Source organism: Mytilus galloprovincialis, chromosome 11 (genome assembly GCF_965363235.1).
Source record: "Mytilus galloprovincialis chromosome 11, xbMytGall1.hap1.1, whole genome shotgun sequence".
Classification (NCBI taxonomy): domain Eukaryota; kingdom Metazoa; phylum Mollusca; class Bivalvia; order Mytilida; family Mytilidae; genus Mytilus; species Mytilus galloprovincialis.
In genome coordinates this window covers 45,687,234-45,706,018 of record NC_134848.1, presented here as the reverse complement: position 1 = coordinate 45,706,018, position 18,785 = coordinate 45,687,234, and the positions used below count along the sequence as shown (strand labels likewise).

The 18,785-nt window shown below is 33.9% G+C and overlaps 1 protein-coding gene across 1 annotated transcript in view; it reads left to right on the top strand.

The window, feature by feature from the left end:
* Positions 1 to 9,517, top strand: part of LOC143052252 (transmembrane emp24 domain-containing protein 7-like) — a 28,299-nt gene extending 18,782 nt beyond the window's left edge. Inside the window, exon 3 of the mRNA XM_076225240.1 lies at positions 8,797 to 9,517. Coding sequence (XP_076081355.1) covers positions 8,797 to 9,036 — 240 coding nt within the window. The 3' untranslated portion in view covers positions 9,037 to 9,517. The remainder of the gene's footprint in view (positions 1 to 8,796) is intronic.
* The last annotated feature ends 9,268 nt before the right edge of the window (positions 9,518 to 18,785 follow it).

The following is an 18,785-nucleotide window of genomic DNA, read 5'->3' as shown; positions in this document are numbered from 1 at the left end:
GACCAAAATGGTCAGTTGACCACTTTAGGAGTTATTGCCCTTTATAGTCAATTTTTAACCATTTTTCGTAAATCTGAGTAATCTTTTACAAAAATCTTCTCCTCTGAAACTACTGGGCCAAATTTAACCAAACTTAGCCATAATTGGGGTATCTAGTTAAAAAAATGTGTCCGGTAACTTGTCCAACAAACCAAGATGACTGCCATGGCTAAAAATAGAACATGGGGGTAAATTGCAGTTTTTGGCTTATAACTCAAAAACCAAAGCATTAAGAGCAAATCTGACAGGAAGTAAAATTGTTGATCAGGTCACGATCTATCTGCCCTGGAATTTTCAGATGAATCGGATAATTGGTTGTTAGGTTGCTGCCCCTGAATTGGTAATTTTGAGGAAATTTTGCTGTTTTTTTTGTTATCTTGAATATTATTATAGATAGAGATAAACTGTTAACAGCAATAATGTACAGCAAAGTAAGAAATAAAAATAAGTCTATATGACCAAAATAGTCAATTGACCCCTAAGGAGTTATTGCCCTTCATAGTCAATTTTTAACAATTTTCTTAAAATTTGAAGATTTTCAATAACATTTTCCACAGAAAGTACTGTTATAGATAGAGATAATTGTAAGCAGCAAGAATGTTTAGTAAAGTAAGATCTACAAACACATCACCATCACCAAAACACAATTTTGTCATGAATCCATCTGTGTCCATTGTTAATATGCACATAGACCAAGGTGAGCGACAAAGGCTCTTTAGAGCCTCTAGTTATAGATAGAGATAAACTGTAAACAGCAATAATGTTCAGCAAAGTAAGATTTACGAATAAGTCAACATGACTGAAATGGTCAGTTGACCCATTTAGGAGTTATTGCCCTTTATAGTCAATTTTTAACCATTTTTCGTAAATCTTAGTAATGTTTTACAAAAATCTTCTCCTCTGAAACTACTGGGCCAAGTTAATTATAGATAGAGATAATTGTAAGCAGCTAGAATATTCAGTAAATTAAGATGTACAAACACATCACCATCACCAAAACACAATTTTGTTATGAATCAATCTGCGTCCTTTGTTTAATATTCACATAGACCAAGGTGAGCGACACAGGCTCTTTAGAGCCTCTAGTTATAGATAGAGATAAACTGTAAACAGCAATAATGTTCAGCAAAGTAAGATTTACAAATAAGTTAACATGACGGAAATGGTCAAATGACCCCTTTAAGAGTTATTGCCCTTTATAGTCAATTTTTAACCATTTTTTGTAGATCTTAGTTATCTTTTATAAAAATCTTCTCCTCTGAAACTGCTGGGCCAAATTAATCCAAACTTGGCCATAATCATCATTGGGGTATCTAGTTTAGAAATTGTGTGGCGTGACCCCGCCAACCAACCAAGATGGCCGCCACGGCTAAAAATAGAACATAGGGGTAAAATGCAGTTTTTGGCTTATAACTCAAAAACCAAAGCATTTAGAGCAAATCTGACACGGGGTAAAAATGTTCATCAGGTCAAGATCTATCTGCCCTGAATTTTTCAGGTGAATCGGACAACCTGTTGTTGGGTTGCTGCCCCTAAATTGGTAATTTTAAGGAAATTTTCCCGTTTTTGGTTATTATCTTGAATATTATTATAGATAGAGATAAACTGTAAACAGCAATAATGTTCAGCAAAGTAAGATTTACAAATAAGTTAACATGACCGAAATGGTCAGTTGACCCCTTTAGGAGTTATTTCCTTTTATAGTCAATTTTTAACAATTTTTTGTAAATCTTAGTTATCTTTTACAAAAATCTTCTCCTCTGATAATACGTGGCCAAATTAAACCAAACTTGGCCACAATCATCATTTGGGTATTTAGTTTTAAAAATGTGTGGCGTGACCCGGTCAACTTACCATGATGGCCGCCATGGCTAAAAGTAGAACATAGGGGTAAAATTCAGTTTTTGGCTTATAACTCAAAAACTAAAGCATTTAGAGCAAATCTGACATGGGGTAAATGTTCATCAGGTCCAGATCTATCTGCCCTGAATTTTTCAGGTGAATCGGACAACCTGTTGTTGGGTTTTACAAAAATCTTCTCTGAAACTACTAAGCCAAGTTAATTATAGATAGAGATAATTGTAAGCAGTTAGAATGTTCAGTAAAGTAAGATGAACAAACACATCACCATCACCAAAACACAATTTTGTCATGAATCCATCTACGTCCTTTGTTTAATATTCACAAAAACCAAGGTGAGCGACACAGGCTCTTTAGAGCCTCTAGTTATTTTTTACTCTATTCGGTCCTGCCTTTTTTTTAGCTCACCTGGCCCGAAGGGCCAAGTGAGCTTTTCCCATCACTTTGCGTCCGGCGTCCGTCGTCCTGCGTCCGTCGTCGTCCGTCGTCGTCCTGCGTCCGTCGTCGTTAACTTTTACAAAAATCTTCTCCTCTGAAACTACTAAGCCAAATTTAATCAAACTTGGCCACAATCATCATTGGGGTATCTAGTTTAAAAAATGTGTCCGGTGACCCCGCCAACCAACCAAGATGGCCGCCATGGCTAAAAATAGAACATAGGGGTAAAATGCAGTTTTTGGCTTATAACTCAAAAACCAAAGCATTTAGAGCAAATCTGACATGGGGTAAAATTGTTTATCAGGTCAAGATCTATCTGCTCAGAAATTTTCAGATGAATCGGACAACCCGTTGATGGGTTGCTGCCCCTGAATTGGTAATTTTATGGAAATTTTGCTGTTTTTGGTTATTATCTTGAATATTATTATAGATAGAGATAAACTGTAAACAGCAATAATGTTCAGCAAAGTAAGATTTACAAATAAGTCAACATGACCGAAATGGTCAGTTGACCCCTTAAGGAGTTATTGCCCTTTATAGTCAATTTTTAACCATTTTTCGTAAATCTTAGTAATCTTTTACAAAAATCTTCTCCTCTGAAACTACTGGGCTAAATTAATCCAAACTTGGCCACAATCATCTTTGGGGTATGTAGTTTAAAAAATGTGTCCGGTGACCCGGCCATCCAACCAAGATGGCTGCCACGGCTAAATATAGGACATAGGGATAAAATGCAGTTTTTGGCTTATAACTCAAAAATAAAAGCATTTAGAGCAAATCTGACATGGTGTAAAATTGTTTATCAGGTCAAGATCTATCTGCCCAGAAATTTTCAGATGAATCGGACAACCCGTTGATGGGTTGCTGCCCCTGAATTGGTAATTTTATGGAAATTTTGCTGTTTTTGGTTATTATCTTGAATATTATTATAGATAGAGATAAACTGTAAACAGCAATAATGTTCAGCAAAGTAAGATTTACAAATAAGTCAACATGACCGAAATGGTCAGTTGACCCCTTAAGGAGTTATTGCCCTTTATAGTCAATTTTTAACCATTTTTCGTAAATCTTAGTGATCTTTTACAAAAATCTTCTCCTCGGAAACTACTGGGCTAAATTAATCCAAACTTGGCCACAATCATCTTTGGGGTATGTAGTTTTAAAAATGTGTCCGGTGACCCGGCCATCCAACCAAGATGGCTGCCACGGCTAAATATAGGACATAGGGGTAAAATGCAGTTTTTGGCTTATAACTCAAAAATCAAAGCATTTAGAGCAAATCTGACGGAGTGAAATTGTTTATCATGTCAAGATCTATCTGCCCTGAAATTTTCAGATGGATCCGACAACCTGTTGTTGGGTTGCTGCCCCATAATTGGTAATTTTAAGAAAATTTTGACGTTTTTAGCTCACCTGGCCCGAAGGGCCAAGTGAGCTATTCCCATCACTTTGCGTCCGGCGTCCGTCGTCGTCGTCCGTCGTCCGGCGTCCGTCGTCCGTCGTCGTCGTCCGTCGTCGTTAACTTTTACAAAAATCTTCTCCTCTGAAACTACTGGGCCAAATCAAACCAAACTTGGCCACAATCATTATTGGGGTATCTAGTTTAAAAAATGTGTGGCGTGACCCGGTCAACCAACCAAGATGGCCGCCACGGCTAAAAATAGAACATAGGGGTAAAATGCAGTTTTTGGCTTATAACTCAAAAACCAAAGCATTTAGAGCAAATCTGACATAGGGTAAAAATGTTTATCAGGTCAAGATCTATCTGCCCTGAAATTTTCAGATGAATCGGTCAATCGGTTGTTGGGTTGCTGCCCCTGAATTGGTAATTTTGAGGAAATTTTGCTGTTTTTGGTTATTATCTTGAATGTTATTATAGATAGAGATAAACTGTAAACAGCAATAATGTTCAGCAAAGTAAGATCTACAAATAAGTCAACATGACCAAAATGGTCAGTTGACCGGTTTAGGAGTTATTGCCCTTTATATTCAATTTTTAACCATTTTTCGTAAATTAAAGTAATCTTTTACAAAAAGCTTCTCCTCTGAAACTACTGGGTTAAATTAATTCAACCTTGGCCACAATCATCTTTGGAGTATCTAGTTTAAAAAATGTGTGGCGTGACCTGGTCAACCAACCAAGATGGCCGTTACCGCTAAAAATAGAACATAGGGGTAAAATGCAGTTTTTGGCTTATAACTCAAAAACCAAAGCATTTTGAGGAAATCTGACATGGGGATATAAATGTTTATCAGGTCAAGATCTATCTGCCCTGAAATTTTCAGATGAATCGGTCAATCGGTTGTTGGGTTGCTGCCCCTGAATTGGTAATTTTGAGGAAATTTTGCTGTTTTTTGTTATTATCTTGAATATTATTATAGATAGAGATAAATTGTAAAAAGCAATAATGTTCAGCAAAGTAAGATCTACAAATAAGTCAGCATGACCAAAATGGTCAGTTGACCCGTTTTGGAGTTATTGCCCTTTATAGTCAATCTTTAACCATTTTTCATAAATCTAAGTAATCTTTTACAAAATCTCCACTGAAACTACTAGGCCACAATCATCTTTGGGGTATCTAGTTTGAAAAATGTGTCCGATGACCTGGCCATTCAACCAAGATGGCCGCCACGGCTAAAAATAGAACATAGGGGTAAAATGCAGTTTCTGGCTTATAACTATGAAACCAAAGCATCTAGAGCAAATCTGACAAGAAGTTAAATTGTTAATCAAGTCAATATCTATCTGCCCTGAATTTTTCAGATGAATTGGACAACTGGTTGTTGGGTTGCTGCCCTCCAATTGGTAATTTTTAAAGAAATTTTGCCGTTTTTGGTTATCTTGAATACTATTATAGATAGCGATAAACTGTAAACAGCAATAATGTTCAGCAAAGTAAGATCTACAAATAAGTCAACATGACCTAAATGGTCAATTGACCCCTTAAGGAGTTATTGCCCTTTATAGTCAATTTTTAACAATTTTCATTAATTTGGTAAATTTATGTAAATTTTTACCAAATATAGTTCTCTGTTACTAATGGGCAAAGTTCATTATAGATATAATTGTAAGAAGCAAAATCGTTCAGTAAAGTAAGAACTTCAAACACATCACCATCACCAAAATACAATTTTGTCATGAATCCATTTGTGTCCTTTGTTTAATATGCACATAGACCAAGGTGAGCGACACAGGCTCTTTAGAGCCTCTAGTTTTACTAGTTTATCCTGACTTTTTTTACACAAATTGTCATCCTGCCTTTTTTTTTACCAAGTTGCTCATCCTGCCTTTTTTAGCTCACCTGGCCCAAAGGGCCAAGTGATCTTTTCCCATCACTTGGCGTCCGTCGTCGTCGTCCGTCGTCGTTAGCTTTTACAAAAATCTTCTCCTCTGAAACTACTGGGCCAAATTAAACCAAACTTGGCCACAATCATCATTGGGGTATCTAGTTTAAAAAATGTGTGGCGTGACCCGGTCAACCAACCAAGATGGCCGCCACGGCTAAAAATAGAACATAGGGGTAAAATGTAGTTTTTGGCTTATAACTCAAAAACCAAAGCATTTAGAGCAAATCTGATATGGGGTATAATTGTTTATCAGGTCAAGATCTATCTGCCCTGAAATTTTCAGATGAATCGGACAACCCGTTGTTGGGTTGCTGCCCCTGAATTGGTAATTTTAAGGAAATTTTGCTGTTTTTGGTTATTATTTTGAATATTATTATAGATAGAGATAAACTGTAAACAGCAATAATGTTCAGCAAAGTAAGATTTACAAATAAGTCAACATGACCGAAATGGTCAGTTGACCCCTTTAGGAGTTATTGCCCTTTATAGTCAATTTTGAACAATTTTTCGTAAATCTTAGTTATCTTTTACAAAAATCTTCTCCTCTGAAACTACTGGGACAAATTAATCCAAACTTTGCAACAATCATCTTTGGGGTATCTAGTTTTAAAAATGTGTGGCGTGATCTGTTCAACCAACCAAGATGGCCATGGGCTAAAAATAGAACATAGGGGTAAAATGCAGTTTTTGGCTTATAACTCAAAAACCAAAGCATTTAGAGCAAATCTGACATGGGGTTAAATTGTAGAGCAGATCAATATCTATCTGCTCTACAATTTTCAGATGAATCTGACAACCCGTTGTTGGGTTGCTGCCCGTGAATAGGTAATTTTGCTGTTTTTGGTTATTATCTTGAATATTATTATAGATAAAGATAAACTGTAAACAGCAATAATGTTCAGCGAAGTAAGATTTACAAATAAGTCAACATGACCGAAATGGTCAATTGACCCCCTAAGGAGTTATTTTCCTTTATAGTCAATTTTTAACAATTTTCATAAAATTTGTAAATTTTTATTAACATTTCCACTGATATTACTGGGCCAATTCATTATAGATAGAGATAATTGTAAGCAGCAAGACTGTTTAGTAAAGTAAGATTTACAAACACATCACCATCATCAAAACACAATTTTGTCATGAATCCATCTGCTTCCTTTGTTTAATATTCACATATACCAAGGTGAGCGACACAGGCTCTTTAGAGCCTCTAGTTTTTTTACTCAAAACTCCTGTCCTGCCTATTTTTTTCAAATTTCATCCTAGCCCCCCATAAAAATCAAATGGTAGCTCCCTAATCGGAAATTTCTATAGACGAAACCAACACAATGTTTTACCACAGAAAATCAATAAATGGCATTGAACTCCACTCCTGCATTTCTCAACCAATATGGCATGTCCGGTAACCTAGCATCTAACAGCTGGCCAAATTACAAATTCTTTCCCGCGGTGTTGATTTTGAACATGTGAATGAATTAAAATAATATCTTATATCTTCAATTCATGCAAATAAAAGAAATTGTAACAGTACGGTTAACGATCTGGTCTAAGAAACCGACGTTAAAGACAACAATCTTTCTTAAACAATTATACATTTCTACATTGGCTTTCTCACTAGTTTGGTTTGAGCGTCACTGATGAGTCTTGTGAAGACGAAACGCGCGTCTGTCGTATTACATTATTAGCCTGATACCTTTAATAACTATTCTCATCTGTTAATACCGACAATCACCACGAATATACTGTAGAAAATGTTTTCCAAAGTGGCATTTAAAAAAGGGTATAATGTACGGCATATGTTTGTTTACATATAAAAAGTCGGGCGGATCCAGCCATTTTAAAAAGGGGGGTTCCTAACCCAGGACAAAAGGGGGGGGGGGGTTCCAACTACATGTCCCCATTCAAATGCATTGATCGTCCCTCTGGATCCGCGCCTGGAAGTAAATTCACAAAAATACTGAACTTTGATGAACATCAAAACGGAAAGTACCAATCAAATGATTTAACATATCAAACGAATGAACAACACCTGTCATATTCCTGACTTGATATGTTTGCGATGTCCATTAACAATGACACAGTTGATTTTATAATCATGATAAAGGCGTACAGTAAACGTTTTATGTAAATGCATCTGTTTCCATACATCGAGGTGTTTCGAATATATACAAACATGTAGCGATTATACTGTCCAATAATTCAATTGATCCAATAACATTTAATTAGAACGACCCAGCATGTTTTCTACATCACGACCCTCACATGCCTCAGATAAGGAAGAAAGGACACATTAAGTCAGTTGTATACCTCAGTCTATGATGTATGTTTATACAGTTTATTTCGACTGATTGATCACAAATATGGTCATTTACCTATTATGCCTGTTTGGGTTGCTCACTCAATTTTGTCGATATACTATAACAACGTCGTTCACGTGGGAGATTAACTAGCTATACAATCTTGTTTAACCAACTATTTTAGCCAAAACCCTGTCATGAATACTGCAGTTGTTTTCCATTAGTTTTTGTGATGGATTGTATTTTATAGACTTCACCTTCTTTAATTTGCCCTGGAGTTCGGTATTTTTGTTATTTTTCAAAAACGATGCATGTATATTGTTATATATATCTATTTAAAACTAGATTGCTTTCCTAAAGTATCTCATTTTCTAATTTGACCACAGCAAACATCGATTATTTATTTTGTATTATGATTTACATTGTAAAAACTCAAATCTAGCATTTGTGTATAAAACGAGTAAAAATATAAGGTATGTACAAAACGGAAGGTTATCATACTGTGTGCACATGTAGAGACAGTGCCCTGGACCATGGAAAAGGATGGGATGTATCTGTGAAAATGACGAAACGGTGTATGTATTACTTAAAAGGGGTTTCATAAACTTAAAATAGTGGACTAGTAAAATTATATTGGAAATTGCAATTCTTTACTGGCGTTCGTTTATATGTTATCTTTTAGGAAAAAATTTCTTATCATATCCATTCAGACCTTTTGGTTCAGTGGAATACAACGAATGGATCCTAAATATAACAGTTTCCACTAACTTCAATAGACCTTATCAACTCACGATACGTATTTTTTATATTGTAGATGGAGACAGCCTCTGAAGATATCCACTCATCACTTAGAGAGGTAGTTGATAGCCAGACACACTTCAGATTGAAAGAAGCCAAAGGTCGAATATACGCTGATGATTTGAACAGTCGCGTTTTCTACTGGTCGTTAGGACAGACATTTTTTATTCTAATGTTAGGAATCGGACAAGTGTTTGTTCTTAGAAGCTTTTTCAGTGAGAAAAAAGGTTACAATTCGACCCCTATTACCTCATAGTCTTTGTACTGAATAGGAATAAATTATCCATATCAAATTGGCATTTTGAATCGTTATCCGTTTTTATTTTTCCACTGATAAGGTATATTTATCCTTAGTTATTATTATTTATTTTTTGGTCTGAAAGTTCACAATTCAGGTATATATTTTAATTAATCGCAATATTTTCAATGGCGTCTGCTTCTATTCTCAGTAAACGCTTTCACTGAATAAAATATTGTCAAAACAATAAAATAGGGTAGAAAAGTTTGAGTGCAGACGAACAAATTTTTAAAAGCTTTACAATAATTTGTAAAAGTTACTGTGTAACTATTATGCTGTTATTTACAAACATGTCATCATTGTTTTACCTGATACAGTTCTTTCAAATTAAAAAAAGTCAATATTTGTTGAATTTACCGGTTGTTGGAATACATTAATCGGAAATAGCACAATGTTAGAGAGAGCTCTTTCTTTGACATCTTTTCAAAGTAACAATTAGATGGAATTCATCATTACAGTCATGGTGTTGAGATGTTTAAAATATTTTGCTCAATTGAAAATACCCATCGACTTCAAAAATGGTCATACGTATGTATGCAAACCGATGTAAAAGTCAAGTAGTTTTGGTCCTCAATAGCCGAGGGATACGAAAGGGTCACGTGGGATTGTATCTAAAGGCTATTGACGATGATTAGTAACTTTTTTATCAATAGATTTGTTAAATTATTAGTTAAGACTTCTGTGTACATTGTTTTTAATGAGCCTTAGAATGAAACAAACAGCGGCATTGTAGCTCCAAAACTACAACTGATATAAGCAGGACCCAAAACAAGTGAAAAGTTAATACCTTAAATATTGGGGATAGTGATACTAGTTCAAACTTTTCTTGTTACTGGAAGATGTAGCAAACTTTTCCAATATGAAACTTATCAAAACAGCGATAGGGATATGGCATTAAGGAATTGGTACAGAAAGATACATTATTTTTATAATAAGGGTCTGGGTGTTGTTTTTACATAAGAGTATATTTGGGGGGAAAAGGAAAAGATAATAATGAGGCACTAAACTATATGAAATAGAGAAAAAGAACACAGAAATACATACTCCTTAGCCAGATTCTCATATATGCCCATGTCAATGCACAAGTAAGACTAGTGCATTTTTGTACATGAGGAAATTAACCAACTACGTATACTAGTCGCATAATATAATCATATTTGTCTAACATAGACGTTAAAGAAATGGAATTGGTCCCTAATGTCATAGCTATTACAATGTAACGCTTTCAATATCTAAATGTACTAATATCAAATTTACTATCATGTGAAATTAAGCAGCTTTAATGTATTCCTTTTCTTCAATTAAAATTATTTTATATGTTCAACTGTGTTTGTGTTTATATTACACCAATTTCGAAATTAGATTGTTGTATGAAAAAAACAACTTAAATCGATAAACAGATATTTGACATACTAAGTATTGAATAAGATACGTACACTACTGAACTAATAAGCAGCACATATCATTCCGTTATTATTTTTTTTTGTACTTAAGATACATCCATATACCGGTATTATCCTATCATACACATGACTCCACAAATTGTTAAAAGCCGTTAAAGGAAACTGCATGTAAAGCATTTGATAGTTTAAACTATTTTTAATCTTGAAAAATATACTAAAGTTCCTTCTCAAATGACAAGATAAAAAGCTCAAACATATCAAACGAATGGAAAATAACAGTCATGTTCCTTGCCTGGTGCAGGCATTTCCTTCTGTCGAAAGTGGCTGCAAAAAGTAAAATCACAAAAATACTGAACTCCGACGAAAATTCAAAAAGGAAAGTCCATAATCAAATGGCAAATTCAAAAGCTCAAACACACCAAACGAATGGAAAACAACTGTCGTATTCCTGACTTGGGACAGCCATTTCTTGTCAAGAAAATGGTGAATTTAACCTGGTCTTAAAGATAGTTAAACCTATCATATGTATGCATCCTCTAGGCTACCAAATGATTTGGGAAACATATATAAATATACCATATGCAGGTAGAGTTGGTTTATAGCAGTCATTTAATCTTGAAAGCTATCGGTGACTGCACTTCTGAATTAGTGTCGCCTGTGAAGTAAGCCCACATAATCTTATCTTATTCAATGTTGAATTGATATTCAGAGAAGAATAGAACTCGACAAGTAAGACCAATGCATTTAAGTACATAAATTAAATTAATTAAAATACATCCAAATACCGGTATTATTCTATAAAGCACTTGCTCTAACATATTATTCAAAGACAAACGGTTAAAACAACAAAATGTTAAGCATTTGATAGTTTAAATATGTTTTGCAAGCTTGAAAAACGTTGATCAGACAACAAGCAAGGAAATAAAAGAAAATAACATCTTCATGACATCGTCTTTTCGTCGATAACAACAAAACCCACGCGCCTGTACAAAATGTCAAGCTCTTAAAAAGTAAAATTACAAAAAAATCAAACTGAAAGGAAAATTTATAACGGAAAGTCTTTTTTCAAATGGCAACATTAATAACTCAGACATGAAATGAAAGAAATAACTGTCATATTCCTGAATTGGTACAAGTATTTTCCATCTGTAGAAAATGACTGTACACTCTTGATTATCAAAGGTGTTGGGAAATGTATATGTCATGTGCAGGTACATTTTGCATATTGCCGCTTAGTAGAGTGTCATTTATAATTTTAAAATTAAAATCTGCTCGTTTAATTTTCATGGATTCTGGTTTTGAGATGACAGCTTATGTCAAATTAGATGTATAAGTCGAAACATATGAAGCGGAGAAAGCTGTGACTGTTGTTTATTGAATATCTAGTCTCGAGTAACGAATTATATGAATTGTCCTTATATTGAATATTATGATAATGTGTATTCTGTTGCACCGCTGACCCAGGACAGTATACTATCGGACGTTTACCCAAACATGTTAACCTAGTCGTGGTCGTCAAGAGACTAATTTAGTAATTCGTTGGTTTATGTGTGATATACCGGTATTTGTTATTTAAGAAAACTGCATTGCCGGGGTCTTTTATAGCTGAATATATGGTCTGGGTTTTCTCGTTTATGAAGGCCGTACGGTGACCTATACTTGCGTTTATCCAAATAATTGGTGAAGGTTAGTTTTATCTTTGATAATTATGCCCGAAGATAAAGCCCCAAACAACATAGTGTCACTGTGTGTGTTTGTGTAAATGAATAAGGTATGGACAAATATTTTTTGGAAACTCAATATACCCCCACGACATTTAACAAGGAGTTATCCTAGATAATCATAGTCTTGTTTATGTTCATTTGGAATTTCAACCAAAGATTAAAGAACTGGATCATATTCTTTGTATCGGATACCTAAATTGCATAAGTGTCCTTACCAGCGACGTATTCTATGAGGGTTTGGATGGGGTTAAATGATTAAAGAATAATGCCCTTAAAAAATGAAAATTAGAGAATAATGGGCCAAAAATTAGAAGATTAGAGAAAAAAAGGGTTAATTTTTGGAAGATTAGAGAAAAAAGGGGTTATTTTTTTAAAGATTAGAGAAAAAAGGGGTGAAAATTAAATGTTTACAGAATAACAGACCCCCTCATCCAGACCCTCTTCTATCATCTTGCAATATTATGGCAAATATTTGACTCTTCTACACTTAACACGAGTAAAGTGTAATAGAGGCAAATTCCGATCTGAAAGACAAATAATTACAGAGTTTTGCTTCGTTTTATAAAAAAAATGACAAACGCAGTTGCAAGTATCTTGTCTTAGGGATCGGTAAATCGTACTATGTAAAAAAAACATTCTGATTCAAACAAAAACTCGAAACAGGCATTGTCAAGATGATGGATTTCATGATCGACAACATATGTGTTACGTTTGGAGGGCGTGTTTTTCAATAAACAATCGACATTGCCACTAAATAATTCAAATTTTGGTGAGTATGTTGATCTAATGAATCCAATCGAGCTTGCGATAAAGGATACAGCTGAGTCAGGTTTATATCTTGACTCTTATCTGAAAATTTACAACGTACGAGGGTCGTTTGCAAACAAAAATTTACAATACAAGAAATTAGTTCAGCTTCCTAATTGTAAACTTTCCATTTCTTTGTAGCAACTTTCTAGCAATATCCTTCAAAAAATTACCAGCCTAAAAACATGCATTTACTTATCACCGGTTTTGTACATGAGCATCACTGCCAGACAGCTGCATCAATACGGGTGTCATATGTGGAGCAGGATGTGCTAACCCTTCCTGAGCACCTGAAATCCTCCTGTTTTTGTTGGTGGGTTTGATTTGCTCAGTCTCCAGCTTTCTATGAAATGTCTTGCAATTGTATACTGCTGTTTCCCTTTTAGTCTTTTCCTTTTTTGCCATGACTGAGTTTTGATGTGTTTTTGGTCTCTTTTGTCTCTTCTTATTTCCATATTGACAAAGAGTGTTTACAGATCTACGAGCATTCCTAAATTCGCTACTATAGTTAGCATAAAGCTTTGTTACATTCTATGACAACCTCTTTTAGTCTTTGCAAGAGTACTAGTAAGAATGGCTTAATTCGGATGTAAAACGTAATGTGTTAAAATCTCAGGTGAGGCGAAAAATACCAGAGTAGAAAATCCATTAATAATTCTCGTTCAATAGATTCCATGTAAACAGCAACCCTCTTTCGTGAAAATCTTGATAGAAAACGCAAGCTCTGGAATGCTGCTAGATAGAAATAATATAAAACTAAAAAGATGTGGTTTGATTTCCAAGAGACAAAATGACACAAAAAACAAACCAATCTTTCACTATTGGTAAGGTGAAAATAAACATCTCTGGTAACGTTTTGTTTCAAATTACCATCGATCAATGTCTTGATAGAAGTCAAGATACGAGTTAGACTTAACTATCAGATGTATCTTTTATTTCAAGTTCGATATGGTGGACGCGTTCAATTTACCCCCGAACTTACAAATAATTAGTGCGAAATTTAAAGGTAATGGCTGCTTAAGCTTCTGTTTATTTGTCATTAGAAGCTATTGAGTGTAGAGTGCTTCATATGAATAAAGTAACAAGTTGGCAAAGAAGAGGAGCACAGTAAGTTACCATATAAATGCCGCCGATTTTTTTTCAAAGTTTTATAACACGCACCAAACCCTCAAACAGTACTTCAGTGGTCCTGTTGTTCCTTTCTTTTGCTTTTAAAGTTGGAGTTTCCCTCGGTTTTAGTTGGTAACCCGAAATTTGTTTTCCTCTAAATCGATTTATGTATTTTGAACATCGGTAAACTACTGCTGCCTTTATTTTGTTGAATAATCAAAAATCCAGTATTTTGATGTCAGTTTCAGATCATATACTAGTCGCTCTTCCCAAACATAGGTAGTTATACATCATTAGCTCTCAATTATTTTGGGTATGAGCATTACTGATGAAGGTATATCAAGAAAAGCCGTTCAGACGCAGCAAGATTATGAAGTCTTACTTTCTTTCTCTACCCCTGGGATGGTAACGCTGCTGGCTGGTGGACTGTTAGTCCCGAGATGATATCAGACCAGAAGCCACTACTTCGGTTCTTACGTGAGATATATTATATGTTTGCGATTAAATTCTTTGTTTAAAGATTGAATCAATATAAAACGTTAAGATTCAAACATACTCAGACAAAGTTGACATCAAATGAATGTTGTTATATTAATATAGTGCATATCGATCTTGTCGTTTTTAGGTAGTTATATTCATGCTTGGCTTTCATTTTTTAATGATGTCCGTTCCTTGTGAAGGCAAATACAGAAGAAAGCGCTTCGAAGGCTGTGAGTATACGATGATAAACATTTCTTAGTTCAAAATGATTTCAAAATTTTATAAGCACATTAAAATCAAACAATATTCGAATTATCATATCAGCACTGATTGAAGTACTGACAACTTGGCTGCTGACATCCAGGATAACAATCAATCGGTAAGGGTATATAACCAATTGTATTAATACCATTAATAGTACCTATTTTACGCATTTTAACAAATAAAATATCACCAGTCTAACATGTTTGAACTTCCAAAACCCAATAATGATTTGCAAAATCATTGAAATAATAGGATTTGTTTTAGATTCACTGGTTCATTTTTATTATTACTCTAGATTCTTTAATTATTGGAACTTGATATTTGAAGATTTGATTTAACACAAACTCTTGAAAATAGGTTAATCATATTGAAGTAGAATAAAGCGATATGAATATCATAAAGATGTGGTCTTTTATAAGTGTAGAATTCTGGGTTGAATACCAATAACATATATACAGATGATAAATGACAAGGACAACACAACTCGTTATTTTACAGTTGTTATCCATTTGTTTGTTGTGTTAGAGCTATTGATTTTGCCATTTGCTTAGCATTTTATGTTAAAATTTGTAATTTTCCTCTGAGTTCAGTATTTTTTTTTTATTTTACTTTTTCCATATATTCCTCGGCAAAGTTATATTAACCAACAAAACATGTACATAATTTCTAATGCAACAATTAATCATAATGGATTTAGAGTTGATGTATAGAATGTGTTTTACTATCAAATAGTTGATTGTATTATGGTTCAGCACCAAACCATTATTTACCAATTATATACACCCCCCATGTTATGTTTTGTCAATGGAGTCTTATTGGCTGATTGACAGAAACATGTAGTATTACTCTAAGGATTATTCAGCCCAAGTCTAGTTAAAATTGATCAAGTGGTTTCAGAAGAGATTTAAAATAAAAAGTCAATGACATCAAACAACATAAACTACAGAAGCCTAATGATGGCAGTAGTAGTGGACAATGTAAGCTTAAAAGTTAAACAAATAAAAGATGTCAACAGACACCAAGTTATTTCAGAGTGACAAACATCTTGCTTCGATTGCTGACTTTTCTCGTCATGAGCCATGTAAGTCTCTTTTGACCTATTCATTCACAAAACTGGTATTACACAATGTGTAGTCATTTTATTGTAATGCGATGGTTGTCCTTGGTTGCAGTATGACACATTTGTTATTTTGTATGTTGTTTTGTATAAATCATTTTGTTGTTTTTCTCTTTTGAATTGTTTCTCATTTTGACATGTCAGAATATTTGATAGCTTACTACACAGGATGAGTTTTGCTAGTGGTAAAAAGCCATACACTACCCTACAGTTGTATATATCTGCATCCTTTGGTCTATTGTGGTTAGTTCCTATTTATTGTATTGTTAGTTATAATTTATCATAAAAGATTTCTAAATAAGGTTGAAATACAACTCGTTTTCTCCAACTGGGCCAAGCAATAGCTGAGATAATTTATACACTGATTGCCCAACATTGCCATTACAATTTAGGTTATAACGCTAAAGTCCAATCTCTGACAACTAGCACCCTTCTGCCCAAAGATTCAAACTGGAACACTGATAAGAAGGATTTGCTCACTCTTGATAACTATTTAATGGTGATCTGTAGATGTGACACTATGCCAATTAAACTTGTATAGTTATATCTTTATGATGATTGATCACTAGAAGATCTTATGATGTTATTTGCAAATCTTTATTTATAAATATAAATAAATTCTAATCTTAAATAAATATTAATTGTCAAAGAAAAATTCATATAAAAAATTGTACTACATGTACTATAATATATATATGATAATTGTATGTATGTAAAACAAACAACAGTTAAACAAAGGCTTCACAAAAAATTAAATGAAATCCATGGAGGAGTTGGGACGAACAACTTATTACAGCAACCACCCACAACGGCTACTGTAATCAGGACCTTCTTGGTCATAGAGCTCTACCACTGTCTCTAACTTACTTTGCTAATGTAATCATTAATTTAATCAGACACTTTCAGAAATGATGTTATCATTAATTTAATTTAATCGTACAAATGACAAAGTAATTGTAATTTAATCAATTACTTGAAAGTAATCGGACCCATCTCTGTTATTGCATGTGACTTAATGAATTTGCTACATGATAATAAATTTTATGAATGAAATACAACTGCATGAGAAATGATATTTGTCCTTGAGAAAGTTCTTGGTATGATGATTGATTGCTGCTTGTTGAATGTCCAGTGACAATTATTTCAAAATGACCTTCTCATATAACTAGAGGCTCTCAAGAACCTGTGTCGCTCACCTTGGTCTATGTGCATATTAACAATGGACACAGATAAATTCATGACAAAATGGTGTTTTGGTGATGGTGATGTGTTTGTAGATTTTACTTTACTGGACATTATTCTTGCTACAATTATCTCTATCTATAATGAACTTGGCCCAGTAATTACAGTGGAAAATATATTCTAAACATTTACAAAAAATTTACAAAAATTTAATGAAAATTGTTAAAAAATGACTATAAAGGGCAATAACTCCTTAAGTGGTAAACTGGCAATTTTGGTCATGTTGACTTATTTGTAGATCTTACTTTGCTGAACATTATTGCTATTTACAGTTTATCTCTATCTATTATAATATTCAAGATAATAACCAAAAACTGCCAAATTTCCTTAAAATTACTAATTCTGGGGCAGTAACCCAACAACAGGTTGTCTGTTTTGTCTGAAAATTTCAGGGCAGATAGAAATTGACCTGATAAACAATTTTTTCCCCTGTCAGATTTGCTCTAAATGCTTTGGTTTCAGAGATATAAGCCAAAATCTACATTTCGCCCCTATGTACTATTTTTAGCCATGGCGGCCATCTTGGTTGGCTAGCAGGGTCACGACACACATTTTTATAACTAGATACCTAAATGAGGATTGTGGCCAAGTTTGGTTAAATTTGGCCCAGTAGTTTCAGAGCAGAAGATTTTTTAAAAAGAATACTAAAATTTTAGAAAAATGGTTAAAAATTAACTATAAAGGGCAAAAACTCCTTAATGGGTCAACTGACAATTTTGGTCATGTTGACTTATTTGTAGATTTTATAATGTTGAACATTATTGCTGTTTACAGTTTATCTCTATCTGTAATAATATTCAAGATAATAACCAAATACAGTAAAATTTCCTTAAAGTTACCAATTTAGGGGCAGCAACCCAACAACGGGCTGCCCAATTCATCTGAAAATTTTAGGGCAGATAGATCTTGACCTGATAAACAAATTTATCCCTGTCAGATTTGCTCTAAATGCTTTGGTTTTTGAGTTATAAGCTAAAAACTGCATTTTACCCCTATGTTCTATTTTTAGTCATGGTGGCCATCTTGGTTGGTTGGCCGGGTCATTTTTTAAACTAGATACCCCAATGATGATTGTGGCCAAGTTTGGTTTAATTTGGCCCAGTAGTTTCAGAGGAGAAGATTTTTGTAAAAGTTAACGACGACTGACGCCGGACGACAACAACAGACGCCGGACACCAAGTGATGAGAAAAGCTCACTTGGCCTTTTAGGCCAGGTGAGCTAAAAATTAAAGAAAAAAACAAATATGAAACAAATAAACATATGCTTCAAAACTGTTATCACAAAATACTAGATTTGATTTTTACAGGACACATTTTGTACTGCTAAATAGTTTTATGACTGAGATCCCAAGTCTAAAGAAAAACAAAAAAACACCTGAGTTTTTCTTTCCAATACTGTAAATTCAGAAATTATTGCATGCATTTATTATTGCGATTTTGTTATTCTAAACTTAAATGCGATTTTAATTTTTACAATTTGGATAAAAATCGTGTTTAATTGATATAAAATATTTCAAAATGCGAATATAAATTATTTGTTAACAACTCTGTCGCATTTTT